Source organism: Schistocerca piceifrons, chromosome 8 (assembly GCF_021461385.2).
Source record: "Schistocerca piceifrons isolate TAMUIC-IGC-003096 chromosome 8, iqSchPice1.1, whole genome shotgun sequence".
NCBI lineage: Eukaryota > Metazoa > Arthropoda > Insecta > Orthoptera > Acrididae > Schistocerca > Schistocerca piceifrons.
The window spans coordinates 408,638,947-408,661,103 of record NC_060145.1 but is presented as its reverse complement, the minus strand read 5'-3'; the positions used below and the strand labels follow the sequence as shown (position 1 = coordinate 408,661,103).

At 38.3% G+C, this 22,157-nt stretch overlaps 1 protein-coding gene across 3 annotated transcripts in view; it reads left to right on the top strand.

Moving 5' to 3' along the window:
• LOC124711634 (protein HIRA-like) overlaps positions 1-22,157 on the top strand; it is a 237,620-nt gene that overhangs the window by 195,955 nt on the left and 19,508 nt on the right. For 2 of the 3 annotated variants that reach the window (XM_047241819.1, XM_047241821.1), the window contains one exon: positions 8,709-8,869. In XM_047241819.1, the coding sequence (XP_047097775.1) occupies positions 8,709-8,869 (161 nt within the window). Of the gene's footprint in view, positions 1-8,708; positions 8,870-14,527; positions 15,499-22,157 lie in introns of those variants that run through there. The other variant, XM_047241820.1, reaches the window with a different exon arrangement.

Below are 22,157 nucleotides of genomic sequence, written 5' to 3'. Positions count from 1 at the left end.
CTGAAATCATGCTAACTTCAACATTCACTAAACACTTACAGTTGGTCTGGCAAGAAAAGTCACAATGAACTGTTATATGGGAAATTTTATCCTCTTTACTTTTGTACATTGTCAAATTTACTGAAATTTTTGTCTTTTCTGAGTTGTAAGTGTAAAAACCCAAAAAGTTTCATTTTTTGTGGATTTTTTTCCATTTTTGCCTCATTTCTGGACCAGAGTTTCAGTGGAACTTTCAAAATTCAGATTCAAAACCCTCAAAAACATATAGAAAGCTTGTCAAAGCTTGTCAAAAACTTCTGTAAAAGCTTCAATTACTAGTCCTTTCTGAGCATCATTTGATTGGACTAAAAGTGGAAGACGTCAAAGACTCCTTTGTCAGATCTAATGTCCGTATTATGACTAATGTGGTCTACCAAGCACAGTTGCATGATGCCTATCTAAAGGCTTACAAGTGCAACATAAATTCGGTTTTCGGTATTTCATATACTGTAATTATTTTACCTTTATTTTAACATTTTTCAGCCCAATATCAGCCCATGTCCTGTGCTTTGTTCTTGTCAAGCTATAGGTTATCAAGGATACCCATCATATATTTATTGACAGAATTTAAAAGGCTGTCATTATCTATTCATTATGAGGTAAGATGTCGAATTAAAGATTTAACACAATAAGTCCTGGATTAAAGTTACAAACTGTGTATGTCTTGAGGTAGCATAACTCATGTGCAAAGTGCTCCTACACACACACACACACACACACACACACACACACACACAAAATAAAAAAAATTAACACTTACTAAATTTTTGCTGTTCATCATCATCAGGTGTGATATGATATTTTAATTATTACTTCTTTACTACTAACTGTATTCAGAACACATTCTGCAGACTGTATCCATATATACCACTGAAAGCACCTGCATAATTGTATGATTGTGTGATGCCCAGTTCAGGAGATATGACATCATATACATTTGTAAAGTAAACAGATGTTTGAAGTTGTTTGATACATAAGAGTTCAGTTCTTTAAAAAAATGGGGATTGCAGCTCTTGAGTGCATCACTCACAGCAGTGAAATAGAGTGCAAGTTCACAACACCACTTAGAATATGAAACTGATCTATTCTCATGCTGTATTTAGACAAACATGCCATCATAAAACTGATGTGGAGCTTCTCATAACATCAGCAGGCATGTAGTCAAATGCATTGTTTAAATCAATGAAACACATGTAGATATCATGTTCTGTTCAATGATTTTCTCTTGAACTAGTTTAACTACAGAAATAGCAGCATGCCCCTGTTAGGTCAGAAGTTACATTGGCTTTTGGGAATTATTTATTCAGTAAGAGAAACTGCCATTTATTAACAACATATGACAGAACTTTTCTGTCTGCACATAGTATATTTTTCATTGATTGACATGCCTTCTGTGTAAGAATCTATTTGTGTTAAATTCAGCATCGAGGTGAGATTAGGGCATATATAGGCAGTCATTTTTTCCTCGTTGTGTTTGGGAGTGGAACAGGGAGAGAAGATGTTAGTTGTGGTACAGGGTACCCTCCACCACACACCTTACGGTGGATTGTGGAGTATGTATGTAGATGCAGATGTAGATGAACAACTGGTCCCTCTGCAGTTGAACAGCTTACAGATTATCAGTCTCCGTTGGCTCATATTTCATTGTCTCTGTGGGAGGTTATATGTTAGCCTCATTTTAGATGTATCGATACACTGATTAGCCCAACCCTCAGCTTCACTTGTAGCCCTACTTATTTGAACATCTATAATATCTCTCGTAGCTTAAATAACATAATTGATGTGGTGCCAGTACATAGAGCTAGGATGCATACAAGCTTTTTGTATTTTCCAGTAAATCTGAGGAATGTGTTTTTCAAGCGGTGATTGAAATCTGTCCACAATGTAAGGAGCACATTTCCATTTGCATTATACTTTCCAGTACTGTGCCTCTGGTTATTCTGTTCCTGCCTTCATTTCCTGGAATATGAAACATATCGCACTTCCCTGACTGCTCCCAGCACGCTTATTAGTGTGTGTGAGAGATATATCACACGTCCCTGGCTGCACCATAACTCTCTCTGTCAACCTTTGTGGTGTTGTGTATCATTTTTGTCATATCTCATCGTTTAGGTACTCACTTCAACAATTTCATCTCTGCTGTTGTCACATTTTCATTTCTCTCAAAATAAATGAACAAGTAAATCTTAACTTGTCCTCTGCTGGTAGCCATGGAATAGAAATGCTGTTCAGAAAGTTATGAACCTCGTTATTCACCTCATCCTCGGAGTTGAATCGCTTTCGGCCAAATGTTCTTTTAACCTATGGAACAGGTGATAGTCACTGGGTGCCAAGTCAGGACTAAGGATGGGTGGGTGATTACGTTCCACTGAAACTGTTGCAGGAGAGCAATGGTTTGACGAGCGATGTGTGGGCGAGTGTTCTCATGGAGAATGTCTACACCCTTGCCCAACATTCCACTTCTCCGGTTCTGAGTTGCCCGTTTGAGTTTTTTCAGAGTCTCACAATACCTGTCAGCGTTAATTGTGGTCCCGGCGATTCAGCTCCAACGATGAGGTAAAAGAAGAGGTTCATAACTTTCGAACAGCATGGCGGTGAGCTGGTATGACATGTGCATACAAAAACTGCCACAGCATCTACAAAAATGCATCAACAGAAATGGTGATTATGTCGAAAAATAGCTAAATGTTCAAGCTGTTAACTGATGTAAACCATTGTAGAAATAAACAGCTCTATGTACTTATAAAAAAATAGGAGACCTTACTTTTGGTATTACCCTCATAAGATGTACGTGTGCATCTGCTACTACTGTAACATCATCAAATGAAGATCAACTAAAATTTTCTGGTAGCCTACAAGCATGTGCCCTGATAAAATGAATGTGTTAGTGTCTCAGTGGTTAAATGCCAGACTAAGGATCCAAAGGTCTGCGGTTCCATCCCTAGTCAGTTCTACAATTTTTTCCGTTACTTGTCTCTTCTTTTTCCTGTGGCAGTGTTTGTTAATGTGAAAAATGCCAAGTTTCACTGTGGTTCAGAGTCCATTTTAAGCTGTAGGTCCTCCTGTAACTGGTTGGGAAATAGAACATGGCTTGATGGAGCAGCTCATCCTCACTGCAAGTGGTCAGGGCATTCAATTGCAAGGGATGTCACGCAGACAAGAGCAGCTGTTCGCAGTGACTGCTCTTGTTGCATCAACCACGAGCAGCTGGTCACAGTGACTGCTCTTGTTGCATCAACCGCCACACTGCCAAAGCAGCCAAAACCTCATTAGCAGCTCGTATGTGTAGTGCAACACAACAGAGCTGCCTCCTGCTACTGCTGCCACACAGCAGTCAAATGTGCTAGCACGTGCACACAGGGTTCCCCCCGTGTGCAGCGAATCTGTATTCTGAGGCGACTCAATGCTGACCGGTGCAACAGGCCAGTTGCCACTGTGTCAAAGCCATACTCTGTGTGACCAGCAGAATGCAACAGTAGGTATTTTAACAATACGGCCTGGCCATTGAGGCTCAAGGCTACAGGCCATACCACGAAGCCGTGTTCTGTATGGCCAGGCCTTAAAGTTCATTAGTATACAAACCAACCATCAGGTTGACAACAGTTTTGAATTTTTAAGAGAAAAAGTATTTTGCATTGGCATTGCAAAAATGCTTGGTCATCAGTCTGTCGTTACTTCCCTTGGGAGTTTTAAGGAGTGGTTTGGTAAGTTTATTTTGAACTGCAAATCAAACCACACCAGAGGATCTTTTAAGATGAAATTGCAGTAGTGAATACAGCCACTCAGATTCTGTCTCACTTCTGTACTATTTTCATACAAGTCTCACAGATGGCAGCAATATTGTTGAACTGGGATAGTTCTTGTCCAATGACTGCTGTTTTTCTCTTTGTCACAAACGCTTGTCACACTTTGCCGAGACATGAAAGTGCCAGATCACTGTCTCTAAATTTGAAAAATGGTGACATAGTTTTTGATTGTATGACTGTTAGTGGTCTTGGTTTCCCATCAGATTTAAGTAAGATGAACTGTGTTTGTTACTTTTCCTAAGTCATTCTGTGGATTGGAATAAGCAGAACATTCCTAAGCTGAGCTGATTTGTCATAAGATGTACTGCTGAACCAATCATTCCATCTCACTCTTTTTCTAGGAGTGACAACTCTTTTCTGACAGCCTGCAGGCAGATAGTGGACTAGTAGCTTCTCTTACAGCCAGTGCTTCATCACAATAGGACTCAACTCTATGTTTGGTATACTTGCCAGATTGTTGCCAGTGCATGACTATATTTCAGTGGAAAAGCAGTTGCACAAGTGCAGAACCACTCTCCCAACCTGTACTTTCATGGAACAGTAGAGCAAAGACTAATATGGCTGGCAGAAGAGAATGGATGCAGCACTTGCCCAGAGATCATTATAAATGCTCTGATGAGTGCCCCTACAGAATATCACACTGTCCTATTCATTCACTAGCGAAGGTGAAAATGTTTGCCTTATCTGCAGTGTCCAATAGCATATAATAATGCTGTCTGTGTACAGAGTGGAGGCTCTTGCCTAATGCTACACTTCCTAAATTGGGCAGTGTTTCCTCCACAAAATTCAACCTGTGATGAATAGATATGGTTTTTTGGGGTGTTACTGCTGTGTGTGCATCTATAGCCATTTTGAGAGATTTAAGAATGCTCACAAATCAGTCATAACTAGAAGTCATACTCCAGATAGAAGTTAACCCCATTGCTGCAAAAGCACTGCAGAAAAATGCACCGTACACATTGTCTGTGAACTGAGCTGCAAGTTAGTTTCAGCATTTTGTACTGGTGTGACTACCACTAATGACACAGTAAAGATGAGTAGCCACCTACAAATTGTTTGCAGTCACAGATGTCAATCTCTCTTACTTACCACACACTGTAATGTGGAAACAGTGGTATAGGTAACTGGGAAACTATTAAAGACATTTGACTCCCACCCCTTGTAACCCCTACCCCACTCATACGACTAATGGTAACAATAGTCTCTTGGAATTCTGCTAACACTTAGCTGTAGTTCATCTTTACCTTAACTTCAAATAATTTTCTTCACCCTTTTCATTTCCCTTCTGTTGTATCCACGGACCCAACCAACCAACCAACCAACCAACTCGCGCCCTGACCGTGGTATCGCTGGCCACAGTTCCTGTCGTGGCCGTCGGCGTCTCAGGGTGTTACCGCCAACGGAAGAGGTCGCACCATGGCTGAGCTCGGGTCCGCAGTGCCCTCTGCCTTTTGCATATGAGGAGGAGCGTTAGCCCTGAGACGGACAGTCTATTGTCAATTGCCTATTGCTAGACTTTCGTGGAGCTTATAGGAGAGCCATTGCAGTGTGATATTTGCTATTGTATTCGACTAGGCTCAGTACACGGATTACTCTTGGATATTACTTGGACTTTTATTGCTGGTGTACGCTTCGTCAGAAATAAAGATAAGTTATCTCTTCATTCTAGCTGGTGCAATTCTTGTCATTAATTATTTTTTGGCCAACAGACATAGCTACATCCTGGTCACTAACCACGCTTTATAAAATTTGTGGTGGCTGCCCCAAAAGTACCGCCGAAGACCTTGGGTTTGGGAGCCGTCACAAAACCTTCAGTTTATTATTAGTACTCTTAAATGTGAATCTTGGCTTTTTAAATTGGTTGCAGCTTTTCACTTATCATACACTTTTACCTGTTCTGTTTCAGGGGTTGGTGGGACTTCCTTGCATCATCTATTCTTATTTCTTTCCTCTTCTTGTTGCTATCAGCCTGTTTTACACAAACTTGATACCTTGGATTACAATTTTTGTAGCTGCCTTGAATATTTGAAATTTGTTGTCTCAACTTACTAGTGCAGCTGCTTATAAATTATAGATTCTCTGTTTAGACCACTTGTTCAATTATTATGTTTATAAATCTTTAATTTTCATTTTAATTTCTATAGCAGTGCACCATATTTCTTATTTTAGCTTCTCTTCAACTACATGCGCATTACAGTGGTGTTGAAGCTTCTCTTTTACTTTTTACAGTTTAAAAAATGTTCAGGTAAAGCCTGTGGAGTTCACATTTACAGTAGTGAATCTCTTCCTTGTTGTGGGCCTTGAAACTGTGGAGGAAGAGCGAGAAATCAGTTGAGGGCTGAAATTTCAAAAATAGAACAAAATTAGATGTATTTCCCATCAACTTTCTGACTTTTGATTTGTTCAACAATTGAAATGTAAGCTTTGTTTTTATTGTAGTGGTGGACCACTTCTTACATGAAGTTTTGATCACTTTTAATGGAGCTCTACTTTTCAGTTGGTTTCAGAAGAAAGTGTAGTATGCCTCTGAAGCTCTTCAGCATTGATCTGAAATATAAGTGATGAAGATTACTTCCAAATCTTCCACCAATAAATAAATAAAAAATTGTTGAAATTCCTGGTAATAAAAGTGCTTTTTGAAAGCTGTGGATTCAAAAAAATCATTTATTAGTCAAGGTGGCAAGTACAGGTTTTTATATTTACAACTATTTTTGGCTGCATTAATTAATGACCTTCAGATCTGCAATACAACAAAAATTGCATCTAAGAAAATAATACTATATAAACAGTTAATATAAAATATTTCTGACAAAAGTTTGTTCCACCTCAATTTTTTGTTTAGTATACATCACCAAATGGCGAGACACATTGTCATAATTTTGTTTAACCTGTGTTACTTATTATATACTCTAATGGAACAGTGGTGTGTAATTATGTCAGATGTCTTTAAATTGTGATGCTGTATGTGATATAGTGCATAAATATGCCAGAAAAGTATAAGTTTAGATTACAATTGTTACCTAAGTTTACAACATCATTGAGTGCTATGTAAAGGAATAAAATCAAACATTCTCCCTGTGTGCATAGTGCAAACATATCTGACATGCATATGTTACTCTGCAGACATAGCACAAGAACAAATGAAATGTGTAATGTTGACTCCATTACATGAGACTTTTGTGATCACTGTGTAAGTCTGTTACTAAATATCTGTTGGCAAGTATGCTCAACACCTGTCAACAGTGCCCTCAGATGGAACTTTCTTCCTTTTAAGCACTGACACGAGGTGCCTGCTGGTCTTCTTCCTGCTGCCTGCTATGGCATGGGTACTTATCTGTTTACAGATACCGTGTGTCATGAGTAACCAGTGATGTTTACATTCACATGTGGAGTGCACTTAGTAATAGACTTCCACAGTAAATATGGAAGTCTCATATAACATAGTCGCCGTCATACTGTGCCTTCAAAATAACGTATGGATGTCAGTTATGCACATATGGAGAATGTTTGATTTTGTTATAAATGGCACTCAAAAATCTTGTAAACTTGTGTAACACTCATAATCTTAACTTGTACTTTTTTTTCACATATTAGTATACTATATTATATATAGTGTCATGATTTAAATTTGTCTTAAAGGCATCAGATTATATAATTAGCAGTGCAGCTGGAACAAAATTATGATGATATGTCTTGCCAAGTGGTGATTTACACTAAATAAAAAAATGGTTTTGGTACACACTTTGTGTTAGAATGTTTTTATATTAATTGTTTACACTGTATTATTTTCTTAGACTCAGTTTCCCACATATTACGGATCTGAAGATGGCTAATTAAGATAGCCAAAACTATTTACCAATAAAAGAAAAAATTGTACTTGCTATCTTGACTAATAAAGGATTTTTCTGATTGCACAACTTTTAATAAACATACATCACTTATCTCCAGTTTGACTATGTCAGGTAAAAACAAAAGTGCTTTTGACTATTTATTGTTTTTACTTGTAATTTGGCAAGGTAAAAATCCACCACATGAATACTGTTACAGTTGAAACATCAAAAATAATTGGGTTCTTGTTTTATTTGTGGTTATGAAATAATACCAAAAATCTATTTGACTATGAGGAAGCCACAACACAAACTGTTGACATCAGCTGAACATCCAGTGTGTGCTTCATCTTCAGTCTATATTCACCCTAGTTAAAATTCATTACCTGTGAGTAAATGGTCTTTACAGCTGATGCAGGTACACCATGTACTTTGTCCAAATACTTTAATAAGAGAAAATGCCTATTTTTAAGTTCCATTGTTTAACCACTTATTGTAACTCCTTTCCACTGCGTATCATGATCATTGAACACTAACTTCGGTCGCACCACATTCAAGAAGTGCTTTTAATTTTGTCCGTAATGTGATAAAAAGTGGTGAATAAATCGTATTTTCACATTATAGGCCAGAGTGAGGTGTATTTTTTAGTCTCTCATAAATTTCTCTTTTAAGTTAAGTTTATTTATGTGATTTAACTGAAAGTAATTAATGTAACACATCATACGAGAAATTTATTTTCTTAGATACTGCCTTCACCATTATACTTTTGCATTCATTAAACTAGAGCTTAAAAGCTGTTATGTACCCCATGACAGCTACATTACTCAAGTTAAGTAAAAATTAACTATTATAATGTACTAGAATGGCTGCTGATTCCATCTTAGATCTGGAGTAATATATCTGTTCTTTATCCATATATTAATGTATTATAAAGCTGGATGTTGTCGAGTTATTCACATTATCAACAGTACTTTGTCTTCTGGTAAAAAAAAAAAAAAAAAATCTACATTCAACCAAAACATTTTTCCTTCTACAGGATTTCGTCTACAGCAAGTCGCCTTCTTAATGGAGCAAATGTTGGGCCTCTATGCACAATAACCTTTCTGGAACAACAACTTTCAGCATGTGTTGCACTCAACTCACCGAAGGAGTACCACAGTTGGTTGATGTGTCTTGCCAGGTTTCTCATTCAAGAAGGTATTTCCATTGATGTCATATATAAAAACATAATTTTAGAGATGAGTGTTATTGTACATTTCTCAGAAAATACTTGTGTTGTTTCGGCTGTTGTACAGAATAAATTTAACATCTGTTCTACTTAATATGGTTATCTCATCTGACTTGATAACAACAGTAATGTTTCTTTTGTCCGCCCCTGGTAGTTGAGTGGTCAACGAGATGGAATGTCATGCCTAACAGCCCCGGTTCGATTCCCAGCTGGGTCAGAGATTTTCTCCTCTCAGGGACTGGGTGTTGTGTTGTCCTTATCATCATCATTATTTCATCCCCATCGACAGGCAAGTCGCTGAAGATTTTCTCCTCTCAGGGACTGGGCTTTATGTTGCCCTTATCATCATCATTATTTCACCCCAATCGACATGCAAGTTGCCGAAGTGGCGTCAACTGATAGACTTGCACCAGGCGAGCAGTCTACCCAACGGGAGGCCCTACCCACACAGCGTTTCCGTTTCCAATGTGATAGTTCCCCTCAAAGTTTCAGATTGTCTTAGCCACATTGTTTATTGAAAAGCTGCCCCACACGTGTTAATTACACATCATTTTTGAAGGCTGAGTGGAATATATACATAGTATTATTAGTAAACAAATGGTTACATTGAATCCACAATAGAACTGAAGCATCTAGGGAGCTCTTGCCATATATAAAAGCCTTCCATATTAAAATCACTACATGTACAAAACATACGGGGTATCATGTGAGCAACAGATGACTGCAAATTAATTACTGGTACTATGTGTTGTCACAAGTGATGTCAGCTACAAGAGAGTGCAGGGGTAGCAATATTTCTACCATTTACGTACTGTAATTTTATAGACGTGTGTAATAAATTACACAAAGATTAAAAATGAAATAAGAGTAAAACTAGTAGGATATCATATTATGATTGTTCAAACAACTAACTGCCCTGTTTAACACACATGTGCTGTACTTAACAGCAAGATTGATGGCTTTACTTGTAAAAAACAATTTCAGCATACATATGGTTAACATTTAAGTAGTTGATGTATACATTCCCCATTTTGTAATATAATTACAAACACACAGGATAAACTGTAAAAGGATTGCATAGATGAGATAATAAAATAAAATGAATAATATGAAATTACAGTTGTTCATGTGAATAAACATTGATATAATAGTGTAGGCTAGGTGGCATTGTTTATGAAAAAATAATTACAGTAAGTACAGTGTAGCTGTGTTATCAAGAGTTGCTATGGTATAGTGTCCATCGATGGAGTATCATTGTGATACTATTTACAGTGCATGAAATGAAATGAATTACCAGTAGGATTAACCATAATACTGGTGCTCATTTTGTAATAATGTATATCCATAAAATTTTGTAATAATGGATTCATAAAAGTAAATACACTCCTGGAAATGGAAAAAAGAACACATTGACACCGGTGTGTCAGACCCACCATACTTGCTCCGGACACTGCGAGAGGGCTGTACAAGCAATGATCACACGCACGGCACAGCGGACACACCAGGAACTGTGGTGTTGGCCGTCGAATGGCGCTAGCTGCGCAGCATTTGTGCACCGCCGCCGTCAGTGTCAGCCAGTTTGCCGTGGCATACGAAGCTCCATCGCAGTCTTTAACACTGGTAGCATGCCGCGACAGCGTGGACGTGAACCGTATGTGCAGTTGACGGACTTTGAGCGAGGGTGTATAGTGGGCATGCGGGAGGCCGGGTGGACGTACCGCCGAATTGCTCAACACGTGGGGCGTGAGGTCTCCACAGTACATCGATGTTGTCGCCAGTGGTCGGCGGAAGGTGCACGTGCCCGTCGACCTGGGACCGGACCGCAGCGACGCACGGATGCACACCAAGACCGTAGGATCCTACGCAGTGCCGTAGGGGACCGCACCGCCACTTCCCAGCAAATTAGGGACACTATTGCTCCTGGGGTATCGGCGAGGACCATTCGCAACCGTCTCCATGAAGCTGGGCTACGGTCCCGCACACCGTTAGGCCGTCTTCCGCTCACGCCCCAACATCGTGCAGCCCGCCTCCAGTGGTGTCGCGACAGGCGTGAATGGAGGGACGAATGGAGACGTGTCGTCTTCAGCGATGAGAGTCGCTTCTGCCTTGGTGCCAATGATGGTCGTATGCGTGTTTGGCGCCGTGCAGGTGAGCGCCACAATCAGGACTGCATACGACCGAGGCACACAGGGCCAACACCCGGCATCATGGTGTGGGGAGAGATCTCATACACTGGCCGTACACCACTGGTGATCGTCGAGGGGACACTGAATAGTGCACGGTACATCCAAACCGTCATCGAACCCATCGTTCTACCATTCCTAGACCGGCAAGGGAACTTGCTGTTCCAACAGGACAATGCACGTCCGCATGTATCCCGTGCCACCCAACGTGCTCTAGAAGGTGTAAGTCAACTACCCTGGCCAGCAAGATCTCCGGATCTGTCCCCCATTGAGCATGTTTGGGACTGGATGAAGCGTCGTCTCACGCGGTCTGCACGTCCAGCACGAACGCTGGTCCAACTGAGGCGGCAGGTGGAAATGGCATGGCAAGCCGTTCCACAGGACTGCATCCAGCATCTCTACGATCGTCTCCATGAGAGAATAGCAGCCTGCATTGCTGCGAAAGGTGGATATACACTGTACTAGTGCCGACATTGTGCATGCTCTGTTGCCTGTGTCTATGTGCCTGTGGTTCTGTCAGTGTGATCATGTGATGTATCTGACCCCAGGAATGTGTCAATAAAGTTTCCCCTTCCTGGGACAATGAATTCATGGTGTTCTTATTTCAATTTCCAGGAGTGTATATATATTTACGATACGTACTATATAATGTGAGCACCTCTGCCATCAACTTATGGTGGTTTGCAGAGTATAGCTGTACTGAATGTACATTTGTAGATTTATAATTTCAGGAAGGTGAAGGAGACATTAACTACTAACCCAAGATTATTTATGATGTAGAAATATTGCCATGTAAAATTATTTGTGTTTACAATCACGTAAAAAAGGACAATGAACTGTAATGCTCAGTGTATAAACCTATTATTACAATCTTAAAGTTATTACTACAGCCTAATTTGAGAAAGAAAGGAGGTGAATGGAACGTAGGAAAAGTTGGTTGGAAGGGGGGGGGGGGGGGGGGTTATAAAGGGTGAAATGGATAGCAATGGTGTTGTAAGGTAATAAATTTTTAAAATACTAATTGCAATTAAAAATAATGCTTACAATATACTGTTTGTAAAAAATAATTACGTCATAGCTGTGTTATAAATAGTTATTGTGGTACACAGTCCACATAACTTTCCATCGCAAATACAAATATTGCTTAAAGCCTCATAGTGGCATTGAAGTATTAATTATGTAGCAACAATCATCAGTGCTATTTTAAGATTTAATGGAAGCTATAAAACCAAAGACTGTCTTCCTAGAATGATGTACATATGAGCTTGAAGTACGTAATATGTAACAGTGAAAACAATAAATTATAGATAAAATTATTTAATTGGATAGATAAAAAATCTACTCATCAGCATTAGCAACAAGCAGCCAGATGGTACCCTGAAAAATATTTTGGCGCACCCAAGCTGCCAGATTGCCGCATGCGCGTCGCAGTCTGGGTTGTAGTGGGGAGGGTTGGTATCCACGTAAGCCGTGCTTACATATAGTGATTTTGATGTTTCCTCTTCATTTATGCTTCTCACATCAAATGAAAACAAAGCCTATTTCTGTGGCTGGAAGCTATCAAATGAATTAAAATAAATTTACATAATTATGGAAGGCTAACACATTTTATTAGTTTCAATTTTCTTACTTATTTTATTTCCATGTTTTTGGCAGTCAATCACTTTCAGAACAGTGAAGTTATTTTTTTCGATTTGCTATATAAATGTGGCTTTTATTAATCTTTCCCCAGAGGCAGTCAATTTATTATAAACAAAGTGTTTTATTCTGCACTATTAGCTAGTTTCAACTGTTCACTCAATTTCAAGTGCACATTTTCATCTCCTGGCATGTATTTCATTATGCCACAATAAAGAACCAAACAAGAGATAATACAGTATTGGTATTCCAAGAAAATTTGCACCCAGAAAACCGCACTGAAATCTTAATATCAGGTTGGGGCCCCATTTATTGTGAATCTGGACATATGAAAAAAAATGTGCACTTCAAGCCGAATTGTACATTTTATTATGGTATTAGAAATTCCAATGCTCTTGGAGTATTCTGTTGCTTTTATGATGTCTTGTAAGAGCTCTTAACACTATATATGTATGAACATATGGGCTTCCTACATCGTCGTAGCTCCCCACGTGTTCTCTGGCACTCTGTAGCAATTGCTAAAACAAAACTTATTTCTGACAGCTTGCAGGAAAATGGTGTTTTGAAAAGTGTTAGTTTCAAAGTAAATTTCCTTTTGCGCAAGATGTTTCATGTTACGTGTGCGAGTGTTCAATGAATTTCTAAAATCACAGTGTGTTTGATTCTCATTTAAAACTTAACACAGTGAGGACAGCACAGAAGACCAGACTTTTATGTCATTATTTAAAATTTTACTGGCACATTTGTGTGATGTATCTTAAAGTGTAACACACGCAATAAAGACCAATATTATATGTGAAAGCTTAACTTTTCTTGTAGCCACACTATATACAGTAATTTAAACCATTAACTTTTCCTATTTGCGTGTTCACTCTACTTAACAATGATGTTGCTGTTGTGACTGACTATGCTACGTGTCCTATGCTCTGAATATCTGCTGTCATTGGCTGGTGAAATCATGTGACATGAGGTATGACTAGCTTACAAAAATGCATTTCAATCTCAATTTCAGTGCTTTGGAAACTAACGTGCTGTTTCGAATCTATACTAGCATAATACAAATACAAACATATGCAGTGTATCATAATATGAAAATATGCAGCATAACTGTTGCTGCACATCAGAGCTTTCCAAAACTTTCTTTTTCTTTTTTTTTTTTTCTTTTGGTGAAGTTTTTGATTCTGTGAAGTTTCACACTGATCTATAAAACCTTTACCATTCAAAGGATTGATATTTTTACAGCTCGAAGGTAATTGTACTGTCACTTATCATCACCTAGGAAGAAGTGTACTTTCACATGGGAAAAAGTGCATTTTTAACTGGGAAATCCGGGAATTCTTTTTTTCTTGTCCGCGTGTACACCCTGCTAACACATACTTTATGCTCATATGTATGTCATTGTAGGAAGCCAGGCTTAGGTTTATAGCTTCCTTTATATCATATAATAGCAGTAATGATATTTGCTATATCATTAATACTTTAATGCCATTATGAGGCTTGAAACAGCATTTTTAATTCCAAGGAAAAGTTTTGTGGGGTCTTGCCCACTCACCTCGAATAGGGTGCCTAAAGGATGCTGCATTCTCAGAATGCTATACAACAATTCAAGCAAAATCACAGTAATAGTTTTTATTACAAATGTGCTAATACTGTCTGTATACTGAGCGGCCAAGGCTGGCAGGAGTGGCGCTTATATTCTCCTCTTGTAGAGACCACTCCTGTCATGGTGCGGTCCTGATCAGCACACCATTGGCCGATGTCGTTTCACTACCTTCTCTTCTCTTTTGTTCATCATCTTCATTCCAGTGCTTGCAGTTATGTCAGAACATTCCTCCCCCACAAAGCAACGGACCATTGTTGTGTAGGGAGTGCGACCAGGGTGGGGAAGGCAGGAGTGTGAGCTCATTGCCGGGCTGTAAGCTGTGGCTGCAGGGGACATCAAGCTTCCAACCGTGCCCCGCCATGTGGCCTGTAGTCTGGCGGAAACATTCCCGCAGAAAATGACCAGAATGGTACGCGTCCACCTCTTGCTGCCATGAACCATATGAAGATGGCGGTGACTGCTGCAATGTGGTTGGGTCCATATCCATCGGTAGGATGAGAGGAGGCGAAGGATCCATCTCCATTGGGTCGTCCTGCTGTGTTGTGATGACACTCTCTGGTGGCTGTTGTGTTCACATTGTCCTCTGGATCCGTGAATCTGGGGGAAGAGAGACTGAAAGATCATCGTGTACGTGACAGATGCGAAACTGATGGTGGCGCTGTAAGCCAACTGGGCCTTAAAGAAGATACATGCAAGTGCCTTGCACCCACCGTCTGCTGCTGTAGTGATTCGAGAATTTCTGTGTAAATTTTTGAACCACTCAGCCTTCTACCATCTTGAACACATGATATTTTACATATGAGTGTGAGAAAGTGGAATCTTGCCCACTGTGCATCACATGTTTGTGCGTGCAGGTTGGAAATGAGTCGCGAGCAGAATGAAGACGAAGCGGTCGAACTGCACCAACAAGTACTTGTCAGCCAATCCATGGAAGTTTAGTGAAAGTGGACAAAAGAACCATGGAGTGTTTAAGCTACTCTGTTCTAATTGTGTTTTGACCACTGTTATAGTAATGTGTATAGTTGAAAAAGAACCATTAAAAACTTTTTTCTTAGCCTTGGTGAAGGGAAGACGTGTATTAAGATTCATGTTGAGAATGGACATGGTTATTAAGCCACCCTTCTCTTATATGTAAATTAACTTTGTTTCTGACATTTGGACATGTAAAAGACTTACTAACTAGTATTTATTTATGTGAAGAGTGGGATTTGTAAAATGTCTGAAGTTCAAATATACAGCATTGGTTGAATCAAATGACACTTTATATGTCTACTTATTTTTATAAGTAGCAAAAGTCTTGAGACATTTCTGTAACTAGCAACATACTTAGGAGAAGAAGAGAAAGAGTTTGCAGTGGCAGGCTAACCAGCAAGGAAGGTCGGCCGAACATCTCAAGTAAGTCATCTCTTTAAAGAAGTGGAAGTTTGCATACATACTTCAACACTTTTAAGTCGTCCAAACCATTAGAACATGATGACCATGACAGGACAGAAGAAAAGAGGAATTTCAAGATGAAAACAAGAGAAAAATCTATCATGTATTGCTTTAGTAACCGAGCATAATAAGGAGAAAATCTCGCTGTATTAGACCAAGAAGAAATACTCCTAGAACAGTCGGACAAAGAAGATTCAGTGCGGGGATTATACAGCCCTCACACACATCGCAAGGACGCAGACGTGGAAACCAACATCCGATTTTGCCGGCACGAGTTGCTGTTCACTGGTGCTGCTCTGCTTCCACATCTGCTCACCTACGCAGTGAGAACTCTATGCTGGGTGAGCGTGAAACAGAACTTAATTACTGTAATAAGAAGTGTGACAGAATACTGTGGAGTGAACTGTTACTGTGTATTTAGTATAATTACAATTAGCATTAAATGCTTACAAGGTCTAAAGCCTATAGTAGTATGGATAACATACAATTACAATTAGCATTAAATGCTTACAAGGTCTAAAGCCTATAGTAGTATGGATAACATACAGCAAGTCAAGGAAACTTCAGAACCACCCATGGCTATGAGAGTTAGCAAAGAAGGACCAGACTGGTGTGAGTTAGTAAATCTGATCAAAACTTTAAATTCTAAATTAGATGCCCAGAGTGAAGCTTCAAATACTCTAAATGCAACTTTAAGTGAAAAATTGGGTTCAGTACATTCTCAACTAAGTACCCATAGTGAAGTGTTGAATGCTCAGAGGGATACTCTAAATGTCCAGAGTGAAACTCTAAATAGTCAAGCGACAAACCTATGTTTGCTAGATGCCAAAGTCGACTCACAAAGCAAAGAGTTTAGTAAACTATGTGAAGGCATGGATGCTGTAAAGACTGAATTTGATGCCTTAAATAGTAAAGTAGAAAATTTGAAATTAGATTTAAAGGATGAATTGAATAGTTCCTTGACTATTCATGTAAATCAAATGTTTACCAATTTCAGCCAGAAACAGAATGATAATTTTCAGAATCTGACAAAAAGGTTAGAATTGAATATTGGAGACAAATGTAATAGTGTAGAATCAGAGCTTAATGAAAAGTTGGGATCCTTTGAAAATGTGTGCAATGTTAAATTCAATGCTGTAAAGCAAGGGTTGAGTACTTTGAGAGTGTCAGAAGCAAGATAACTTAATGCCAATTACTGAATCGCAAATTAAGGTATTAATACAGGAGTGGATAATGTGGAAAGGAACTTCAAAGAGAAATCGGTGAACTCTGATATCATAAATATTAATAGTTTGGAGGAACAGGTGGAAGAACTTGTAGATCGGGAAGTTTCCGAGAAAGTAACATCTGGAAACATATCTCCTTTTTATCTTCTGAACTTCGTGATACCAAGAAAGTTGTGGATGACCTGTGATGGGAATTCAGACTTATCCAGAATAAAGTAGACAAAGGAGTAACTTCACATTATGTAGTATTAACTAGTAAAGTAATGACTGATCTACAGTGGTGGCGGGGGGTCTAATTCAGGATTATCCAGGCAATTTCCTAAATTTAAGCCAGACGAGGATGTACATCCGACTCATTTTTGAAAAGATTCAATCAAGCATTGCCAAAGAATTGGGAAGATTCTAAAAAGATCGTATTTCCTGTGGGGTGCCTACTAGGAGAGGCCTCAGAATGGGGAACTGTAGATACTGAGAATTTTTCTTGTTAGGGAGACTTCGAAAAGAAATTTAAAGAGAAATACTGGTCTGCTAATGCGCAGGAAAAGTTAATAATCAGATTTGTGGGACCCAAAATATTACAACAATACTTGGGGTACCATGAGGAAATATTTCGACTGGCATCTAAAAACATGGGCAAAGTACTTAGATAAGCCAATGGAAGAAGAGGGATTAGTGCAAATTTTAATTAGACGATTACCCAGTTGTGCAAGAAAAGACATCTTATTTAGTGGCTGGAAAACGGTAGAGGAACTGTTATCTTTCATTGATGCACTAGATGCCATAAATAAGGACCGTAATGAAGCTTTACACCAAGAGGAAACTTCGAACTATAAAAGAAATAATGGAAATAATTTCAAAAAGCATGAAGTAAACCTCACAAAAGTACACCAGTACAATAAGCAGAATTGTAACGACAATTACCAAAAGAAGCATCCACCTTCAAATCTAAATCCAGTAACTTCCAAGGATTTGTACCGAGTAACCACAAAACGTTGAATGGAAATGTAGTACCTCGTTTCGGTAACCAACCCGTAATGAGCGGTAATGAGGAAAACATGGTTCATTCTGTATTCAGGGCCGGGGCCCAGATTGTAGAGATACACTAGGAGGCCTGATTTGGTATAAGTGTGTTAACTTTACCCACAAAATACCTACAAAGAAATGGTTGCTGCTTGAAGAACCATGCTTAGATACTAATAACCCACAACCTATAATAGCAGGGACTGTGAAGACTTCCGAGATTAACATATTTATAGACTTGGGGAGTGAAGTATCACTCATATCCAAAGAATTCTTTAACTCGATACAAAATAAACATCACTTACCATTATTGCCAGTAACTGGAGTATATATAGTCGGGATAACTGGAACGAAAAGTAAAATTGTTAAATATGAAACTCAGGTGAACTGTCATATTGGAGGTATACTATTTTGTCAAACACTATTGATACTAAAAAATATTAACAGGAATGTATTGTTTAGTTTAGATTGGTTATTAGAGTTTAAGGTCATCTTAAACTTCTACGAAAATCTTTGTTTTGGTAAAGGGAATAGTAGATGTTGGATTCCGTTTATGATAAACAGCTGCATTGAAAAACAAACAGCGGAGTGTCAGTGTCTGTGATTAACAGCTACAGCACAGTTGTCACCAAGATCGATAATGTAGATCCGGAACACATCGAACTGATATACACAATAGAGTTAATATATCCCAAATATTAACTGAAGAACAAGGAGAGATTTATATAAAATTTTAATGGAATATGAAGTAGTTTTTTCCGATTGTCCAGGTGACATCAGCGACTATATTTGTAAATTCAGAATCAAAGATGACACTCCATTCTTCTGTAAGCCATATCCCATACCTGTGAGTTTTAAGGAAGCAGTTAGAGATGAAATCAATAATATGACTGTTAATAACATTATAGAACGTAGTTCCAGCATCATGAATAATCCTCTGGTCATGGTGAAAAAAGCTACAGGTGGAGTACGATTAGTGTTAGACGCTCGTACATTGAATAGACATATAGAGACAGAAAGAGACAAACCGATTAATATTGACGAATTGTTATCCAAATTTGAAAAGGCAAGGTTCTTTAGCACGATGGAGCTGACTGTGGGATATTGGCAAATAAAGTTACATACAGAATCTTAAAAAGTATACAGCATTCCTGTTTGTTGGTAAATCATATCATTTCAATGTACTGCCATTCGGACTTAATGTCTCTGTGTCTGTATTTATACGTGCGTTAGATGAGGCACTAGGGAGAGAATTATTGAAGGATTTATAATATATGTAGATGATATCCTGATAATATCAACAACTTGCGAAGAACATTGTTTAACTTTGTGCAAGACTTTGAAAAGGGTTAAAGAGAAAGGTATTATGGTGAAACTGTTGAAATCTATTTTGTGTGCCAAGAACTTAAGTTCTTAGGTCATATTGTAGGGATACAGGGATTAGACGGAACCCTGAATGCATAAAAGCTATCGAAGAATGTGCACACCCCAAAAATGTAAGACAGTTAAAAGGATTTTTAGGTATGGCCAGATACTATTGACGGTAAGTACGAGGGCAAGAACTAAATGACCCGAGAATTTTACGTTTATTAAAAACGGGAGTACCATGGACTTGGAATCAAGGTGCAACTGATGCATTTGAAAACATCAAGAGAGCACTTGTAGAATCACCCATATTACATTCTCCGGTTATGGTCAAACTGTTTTAAGTTGTCAAGAGATGCATCTGATTATGGTATTGCTGCCAAACTTTTCCAAGGAGCGTGGGATTTAAATAATGTAGAACACCAAACCATAGCTTTTACTAGCCATAGGCTAAATAGGTATGAATTAATTTACACAGCTATGGAAAAGGAACTATTGGCAATTGTATAGGGCATTCAAAAATTTCAAACGTTAGCGTGGGGATCTGAAATCCACGTTTATACAGATAATCAAGCTTTATCCTTTCTAATGAGTAGTCAATTATTGCACGATAGGTTAATGCTATGGATGCTTTTCCTACAGGAGTATGATATTAAGATACGATATGTAAAAGATTCTGAGAATTTTAGGCTACCCATAGGAATGAAAGAATTGAAATGTACAGAAGGACCCAGCGTTATTTTTACCATTAATTTTATGTCAGTAGAATATCCGAACATCAGAGTAAAGGAAATGGCCGAAAGAATAACAGAAAATATCCATCGTCCTGATCAATTAGGAAAATGGAAAATTGTAGGCCATAACTTATTTTAGAGAGAGCGCAACATCACAGCGTTGGTGCTTATGTATTCCGAAGGTAATGGAAGACGCACTTGCGTGGTATGTTCACACAGGATATGGACACTTCGGAATAAAAAAGTTAATAACCCATATGAATAAGTTTTATTATTTTAAGAAACTAGGGCGTAGAATAGCACCTTTGATAAGAACTTGTGAAATTTCCGAGAAAGTGAAAGAGAATAATACTCATGTAAAATACAAAATGTATCCTATTATTCCTATCGTCACATGATCTCACAGCGGCAGCATTTTTTGGACCAGTTCCAAAAGGAAAGGGAAGAGTATCATACATTTTGGTCATCATAGAGTGCTGGTAAAAGTATGTTAGACTGTATCCTATTAAAAAAGCAAATATGCAAACAGTTACACACTTTTTACAACAATACTTCCTAGAAGTAGGTAAACCAAAACGGTTTCTTACAGGTAATGGACCACAGTTTGTAAGTAATGAATTTAAAGAATTCCTAGCATGGGAAGGTATTCATCAGGTGCTAATATCTAATTATAACCCATCATCAAACCCATGTGAACGAGTGATGAAGGAAACTGGAAAATTGTGTCATACTTACTGTCATGAGAAACATACTTTGTGGGCAACAAAAATTAAAGATTTTGAACTTATTTTAAATGAATTACCACATTTATTGACTGGGTTGACACCTTTAGACGTTATAGGTAAAGCATTTATTGGAGAACCTATAATTAAGTGTTTTAATGGGTCTGAACAACCAAGTATTGATTACGAAGTGAATCAGAAAATAGTTTCTAAGAAATTAGTTGAAAAAGCACAACAAAGAGTAAGTAAACAGAGTGAAAAGGCTGTGGAACGTCAATACGAAGTTGATGACATCTTCAAAGCTCGACGCTAAAGAAAGAGACTCATAAATTTTTCCAGAGATATGAAGGACCATATCGAGTACTAACGATAATACATCCCAAGACATTATTTTTAGTAGATCCGGCAATTGGATTAGAGAAGGGGAAGTACAATGTATACGTTCCCCAGGGACATTAACATTCTGTGTTAATGGGTGGAGTGACAACCGTCAGATATCAAGCTGTTTTCGGTGTTTCTTCCAAAACAGTTTTCCTGCACCAAATTCCTTTAAAATTTTACACTATTCTGTCATCTATTCCTAAAATCTATCCTATAATTTTAGTGCTTAGAAAACTGGATATGACAATCAAGTAGAAAATGATCCAGGCGAATCACAGAATAAGGAGGAAAGCAGTATCGCCGTAAAAATAAAATGAATGAAGTATTATATGTGTGGAAAATATAATATCATGTAACAAACTATACAATAGGACAGGTATACACTCGCACACACACACATATCCATCCACACATACAGACACAAGCAGACATATATTTGGTCTTTAAATATGTCTGCTTGTGTCTGTATGTGTGGATGGATATGTGTGTGTGTGCGAGTGTATACCTGTCCTTTTTTCCCCCTAAGGTAAGTCTTTCCGCTCCCGGGATTGGAATGACTCCTTACCCTCTCCCTTAAAACCCACTTCCTTTCGTCTTCCCCTCTCCTTCCCTCTTTCCTGATGAGGCAACAGTTTGTTGCGAAAGCTTGAATTTTGTGTGTGTGTTTGTGTTTGTTTGTGTGTCTATCGACCTGCCAGCGCTTTTGTTCGGTAAGTCACCTCATCTTTGTTTTTATATATAATTTTTCCCACGTGGAATGTTTCCTTCCATTATATTGAAACTATACAATAGTGTATAAATTTCCTATTTTATATAGAATATTTTATACCTTTTATGAAAGGTGATGTAAATAGAAGTGTTTGTATCAATTTTGAAAGGGGTGGCTAACAAAGATAAAACCATGGTTTACAAGAACACACAGATCATTGCTAACACAAAACATACATCACA